Genomic DNA, 6,681 nt, shown 5'->3' on the forward strand with positions numbered 1-6,681 from the left:
CACCTTCTTTTTTTCTTTAATTGCTATTAGTTTTACTCTCTTTAGTTTTAAAATTATCATTTCTAATTTTGAATGTATATGAAATGAGTAGTTGCTGATACGTTCAAAATTTTAAATTTTCTTTAAAAAAATAATTAATTTTGTTATCAATAATTCAATAAAGTCTATATAATAGTATGAATTTTATAAAGATTTGACTGGAGAAGAAGAACAAAAAAGAACAACAAAAAATGAAAATGAGTTTCAATTTGATATGGGGGGTTGGGAGGTGAAGAAAAAAAAGAAAGTGAAGGGATGAAAGTGGAGGGGGGGTGGAAGATTAAATGAAATTTAAGATAAATCAAAATTAAAATTTAAAAGTAAGAGAGAGAAAAATAAAGAAAAAAATAAAGAAAAAATTGTAAATGATTTTTTTTATATAAATTAACACGTGTCATGTAATGATTGGGTGTGAATTCACTTGCTTGTTAAAAATTGGGGCTGATCGGAAAATGGTATAATAACATCTGTTCAAAATTGTTTAGTGGGGTAATAGGACAGTCACAAAGTTAAGGTGTCTTTATGAAAATCCAAAACAACTTCAACGGTGACTTTATGTCTTTTCTCATACTATAATGAAAAAATATTTACCATTTATAACAATAACATTTTTTTCACTTGATCACTTTTAATTCATTTATAGTACAAGTTTTAATGATGAATAATGCATTTATCACACATTTTAATACACTTATAATATCATGTGACAATTTTTTACCAAACAAATATAAGATATTTCAAAAACAATTATAATTCAAATATATTGCATACATAATTCACTTTTAATATATATTACAGATCTATCACAATATTACTATAAATGGTAATAAACAAAAGTATCGCTAAAATCAGTAATTATTTTTTAAAATGTATTTTTTCATGTAATTTTTCCTATATTTTTAGTAGTGTTTTCTTTGTAAAGTTTTTATCCGTAAATATTTTCAAAAAATAAAAATCAAGTCTTTTAAACTAGCAAATTTTTTTGGGGAGGAATGGTGGCATGATCAATATTTTTTTGTTAAATCTTATGTTGACTATAATGTATTTTTGTAAATATTCACGAAGTGTGTGATTTATAAATGTATTTTTCTAACTATTCACTGAAGTGTGTGATTTATAAATGAAAATTTGTATGTAGTGATGTTGTGTTCATAAACGTCAACGTTCAATACTCTTTCAAAGAGAGTAATATTATTCATTTTTTATATTGAAGGGTCTACCTGTCCCACCCCGTAACTCGCTTAAGCCTGGGTTGAGCTGCTATTTTATAGGCTCTTTACTTAAAAGGGCTAGCCCGTCCCTACCCATTTAACTCTCTAGCCCGTTAGAGTTGGGTTGGTTGGGTTAGCCCATTTTAACAACTTTAGATTTATGGTGTTTAATACTCCCTCTGTCCCTGATTAATTATCTACTTTGAATTGACACCTATTAAGAAAATAATTATTGACACAGTGAATCTATCAATTTACCTCCATTAATTATGAAATGGATGAATTAAAAACTTAAAATTTTCATAAAATTCTACACTTTTTTTAAAGTAATCAATTGAGGATATAATAGATAAAAATATTTTGTCTTTTTAAACAAGTAATTGCTAATTAAGGACAACTAAAAAAGAAAAATGAACAAGTAACTAAGAATAGAAAGAAATAGAAAATTTTAATAAATAAATAGACAAATAAGATCATAAACATTCTTGCTCACATAAAGTTTGAAATCCAAACTCTATGTTAGAACTTTTTAAAATTATTTGTAACCATAAGTAACTTATTTTTTTGTTTCAGAATTTTCTAAAATATTTTTGAACTCCAAAATAGACACTTGGGCATTTTGAGGTTATGTCACTTGGCTTAATGTGGTGCTTCTGTCCTGCTTTAATATGTATATATTTATTGCTCATTAGTTTTATGTCCTAAAGTTTAGCTATATGAGTCGGAAATTAATTACCTAGGCTAAGAGAATCAGTGATGTAGTTATATAATCATATATTAGATAGGGTGTATTGATAAAGCTGATTCCAATTATTCTAGGATAAAGAAAAAATTGATTAATTGATTCATTAATATAAAAAAAATTGACTGTAGTAATTTTTGCAAACTCTCATTTTAATTTCAACTTTCAGCTCAAAACTCATGAATAATTGCTGCAAACTCTCATTTCAATTTCAACTTTTTCTTTCGACGATCAAAATCCACACCAATTTTAATTTTTCACTGGATTCAAATCTTTTTCAATTTCAATTTTTCATGTTTGATCATTCAAGCATTATTTAGTGTAATATTCATTTCAATAATCAAAGACCCGAAAATGTTATGAATTTTATTATGTATTATAATAAAATTACTGAATACCATTTTATGTCAAAGATGTTTTGTTTAACATAAAGTAACTTTATTTATGATAATAACATTGACATATTTGATTCATATTTTAGGAGTTTTTATTTTTTTATGTCACTCTTTGTCTTATTTTGAATTGTTTTGTCTTATTTTGAATTGTAATGTCTAAACTTATGTATTATACTTGTTATTTCAATTTTATTAGTTTATTTTAAAAGTTTTGTTGCTCATTGTGATGTGTCATTAATATTAGATGCATGAGCTTGAAACTAATCTTGAACCATTCCTAAGTTAAATGTGTCATTTCCGAATCCGAGATAATTAATTAATTCTTCAAGTTTAAGGTGAAAGGCTCTTTTAGTATTTCTTTTCTTTTTTTGTTTTTTCTATATAGTCAATAAATTGAAGTTTGCAAAGAATGAGACAGTCTAGAGGTAAAAGCATTGTTCATGATGTGTGAACAAGACGTACGTCAAAGGTTCAAACGCTTTCATAGACAAGAGACTAGTACCTAAATGGAATATGATAGAGAAAAGAACTCGCTATTTATTGAGTTTTTCAAACCATGCATCACAAACTCTAGAAATTGATATTAACATCAAGTCTAATGCTACTGAAATAGGAGAATGACTAAGTCTAGTGGTAAGAACACGTTAATTGACGTGTAGGCAAGACATATGTTATAGGTTCAAACCTTTCATTTAGTAGAGATAAGAAAAGAATTCATTATTTATCGAGTTTATCAGTTAATCATGCATCACTAACCCTAGAGAACGAGAAAAGACAAAAAAAAAGACATACAAAGAAAAAGAAAGAACACTCTGCTATATATAAAGTAGATAAAAGAGGAATGACATACATATGTAAATATAAACAACAAAATTCAAGAAAATAAAAACTTCAATAATCTAAACTCTGTAATGTGTCCTATTTGTTCCATTTTCATGACCATTATTATACCAATTTGATTCATGAAGACCTTGTGGATTCTTCTCAACAGTATTACTAACAGACTTTTTCCTTTTTATAACTACACACCATGTGATAACTTCCAAGAATACAGCAATGATCCCTAAACCAACCAGAGTGGCAATATAATATGTTTCCCATTTCTTCTGAGGTTTCAAAATGTTCAAACCTTTGAATATGTTAATTATTCCAAGAACAACAATTGAGTAACCAACTGCTCTGTGGTAAATGTTCCAGTAGATTCTGTGCTTGTGATCCCTTTTTGGCCTTAGAAGCATAGCAGAAGCCTGTTACCAAAATACACAATTCAAAAATATGTTCAATAAGAATGTTTTCTAATGTTTGGTTGGTGTGTAGAAATATTATTTTTTCTGATAAAGTTATTAATTTGATACGAACAACAATATTAGCAAATCTAAGAGTGTTTTGATGTATGTTGCTTAGACTCTTCAAAAATGTTGTGGCTACTTCTGGAGGACTTTAAAGAGTCCAAGCAACATAGCATATGTTCTAAGCACCAAACACTGGAAAATATTTTCTTGAAAACATGACTTTCATCCTACCAAATAGATAAGAACTTTTGAAATAATGGTGGAACTGAAGAATGTTGCTTAGACTCTCCAAAATGTTGTGGCACTCGTGTCTGCACTACTTTTGAAGGATCTGACACACACTCATCCGCATCTTTAAAGAGTCCAAGCAACATAAACACTGGAAAATATTTTCTTGAAAAAATGACTTTCATCGTACCAAATAGATAAGAAGTGTTAAAGTAATAGTGAAATAGAAGAATGTTGCTTAGACTCTCCAAAAACGTTGTGGCACTCGTGTCTGTACTACTTTTGGAGGATATGACATACATCCACCCGCATCTTCAAAGAGTCCAAGCAACATAGCTTATGTTTTAATTACCAAACACTGGAAAACGACTTCCTCATGGAAAATGTTTTCTTGAAAAATGACTTTCATCGTACCAAACAGATAAGGAATCACTACAAGAAAACTGTGAATTACACGAGAATTTTCATGGAGATTAGTATGAAAATCTGAAAGAAAATAATTCACCCTTTTCTTGTAGTGAGTGCGGAAGTAAAAGTGAAATAGAAGAATGATTAGAGTACCTGGAGGGTAGCTAGAGAAAACAGGACAATGCCAATGATTCTATGGGCTGTAAATTGAATACCAATAGATTCATTCCCTAATTGTAGACCAGTAGCCCAACCAGCAACACCAATAACATAAGCAGTGATTTGCCAAATAGAATGTAGGTAAAACCATGCAGGGTCTGAAAACACCTTTAAGTACCTTGCAAACAATATCCCTATTGGCATCATAATCCCCCAACTCACTGCATTTAGCAATCCATGAAGCTGAAAAAATAAAAAACCATAACTTTAGTAAAAGGACAGCTCGAAGTACAAAGCATCTCGTATTCACTCAGGGTACGGGGGAAGTATCACACTCCCTCCTACCCTGACACAATGACTCAAACTCGTGACCTAATGAATTCACTTACATTTCTTTTGTTAAATTGCGAGTTTGCTTTAATTGAAGTAGTTCCAGTTTGTCCAGAAAGAAGTCTGAGAGGTGCAGCAGATTGAGTATTGACACCAGAAGTATCATGCATTGCTGGTGAATCTCTTGAAAGTGGACCTTCTTGCCAAACTTGATTCAAAATTGTGGAGTTAAAGTTGTCAAGTTTTAAAGTAGCAAAAATAGTGATCTCATTGTTGATATAAGTAGCTGATAGATCAGAGACATTAAAACTCAAATCCCCTTGTTGTAGCTGTGTTTGATAACTTGTAATAGGTGATGTATAAACACTCAATTTTCCATCTGATTTTTGAAATGCAACAAGTGCTTGTGAACCAACCATGCCTTGTGAAGATGGATTTATAGCCCATGCTACCCATCTTGTGGTGGCATTGATCTTAGTGTGTCGATAGGCGATTTTCGCGGTTTTGTTAGAAGGATTGTAAGTCCAATGAAGGAATGAGTTTAAATATGGAAGATCACTACATGAAGTGAATGACATTTGGTTGTTGCTTGTGAAAGTGTAGTTTGTGCATGATTGTGCATAAGTTGATGACACAAACAGAGTTACAAACAGAACACATGAAATCAAGAAAACACTTGACATTTTCAAGAAAGTAATATTATGTGTGTTGTGGTGGTGGTGGTGTTTGGAGAAATGGAATTTAAGTGTATATATATAAAGGGAAAGTGGGGTTAAGCTTAGTTAGATAGTTTGGCTTGTAAGATTTCTATATTATTTTGTATGTAGGGGGTGGGGGGGGTGGGGGTGGGGGTAGGGTACTTGTCAAAATGATGTTTAATAATTGACTTTGTTTCAACAACTAATTCCCTTTATTTCACACCTACATATGTCTAACATTCAACTATAATTGTACTAAACTTGATATTTTGAGTAAAGTAAGTTGATGAAAAGGATAATTAAATTTTAAAATAAATGAAAGAATCTTTTCATGAAGAATAAATTTGTGTTTAGAAGTACAAATTCTTTTTTCTACCTTTATATATTATAGTTATATATCGTTTGTTTAACAAGTTCAATATATATATATCAGTTTGTTACTGAATATTTTATTTCTATTCTGATTCGATATTATCAATATATATCATGAATATCTAGTTAAATTGGATGGAGTGAGACTATTAGTATAATTGTAACAACTTATTGGATACCTTTCTTGATGAAGTAGGATAGTAATTAGAGCAAAAATTGTGTATAACTAAGATGAAGTCAAAAGTAAATTATATGGCTAATTATTGGAAAGCTTAACCACTTTCTTCATTCTTTAATAAACAAGACAAAAATCATATTAGTAAATACACTAATAAAGCTTCAACTTTTAGACTTAACTACTTCATTATATTAACTACTTATTTTGTACTCTTTTTACCAAATTGAATATTTAATTTAAGTGGATTTGGGATATAACATAACTAGTTGGGTTAGGTGCATGATAATACCCAAGTGACACACAGCTAGGTCAAACCAAACTCCAACCCCCTTAACCCCCCCCCCCCAAAAAAAAAAAAACCATCCAAATGAAAGGGTGACCTAAATCTTTTAAACTTGTATGAAAATTTGACATTTGTCCTAAAATCTCATCTTCTTGAAACCATGTCTATCCATTTTTTTTTTAATTTAATGATTCGATTAGTTTTCGACACAATTCTTAATATTTTTCAAGAGGGTATTTTTCGAGGGTTATATTGACACAATTTTATAATATAGGGGAAAATGGTATATCAGACTTTTTATAGTTGTGTCGTCTTAAAATCTAAATAATGGTCTAAAAATAAAATG

General features: G+C 29.7%; 1 protein-coding gene across 1 annotated transcript; it reads right to left on the minus strand.

Annotated features, from left to right (window-relative positions):
- Nucleotides 1-3,183: 3,183 nt before the first annotated feature.
- Nucleotides 3,184-5,578, minus strand: LOC101258717 (cytochrome b561 and DOMON domain-containing protein At5g47530). Its single transcript, XM_004250225.5, has 3 exons — nt 4,864-5,578; nt 4,469-4,717; nt 3,184-3,634 (listed from the first exon to the last, which is right to left on the minus strand). Exons 1-3 carry the CDS (start codon nt 5,485-5,487, stop codon nt 3,287-3,289), a joined length of 1,221 nt encoding a protein of 406 aa, XP_004250273.1. The 5' UTR covers nt 5,488-5,578; the 3' UTR covers nt 3,184-3,286.
- Between the last annotated feature and the right edge of the window lie 1,103 nt (nt 5,579-6,681).

The sequence above is a fragment of the Solanum lycopersicum genome, chromosome 11, assembly GCF_036512215.1.
Source record: "Solanum lycopersicum chromosome 11, SLM_r2.1".
NCBI classification, from domain to species: Eukaryota; Viridiplantae; Streptophyta; class Magnoliopsida; order Solanales; family Solanaceae; genus Solanum; species Solanum lycopersicum.

Bases quoted from the DNA above. Each gene is read 5' to 3' on its own strand.
- LOC101258717 (XM_004250225.5), bottom strand. From the start codon at position 5,487: ATGTCAAGTGTTTTCTTGATTTCATGTGTTCTGTTTGTAACTCTGTTT. The intron at 4,718-4,863 runs GTAAGTGAATTC...TTATTTTTTCAG, and splicing joins CGCAATTTAACAAAAGAAAT to CTTCATGGATTGCTAAATGC. The intron at 3,635-4,468 runs GTACTCTAATCA...TTTTGGTAACAG, and splicing joins TTTCTCTAGCTACCCTCCAG to GCTTCTGCTATGCTTCTAAG.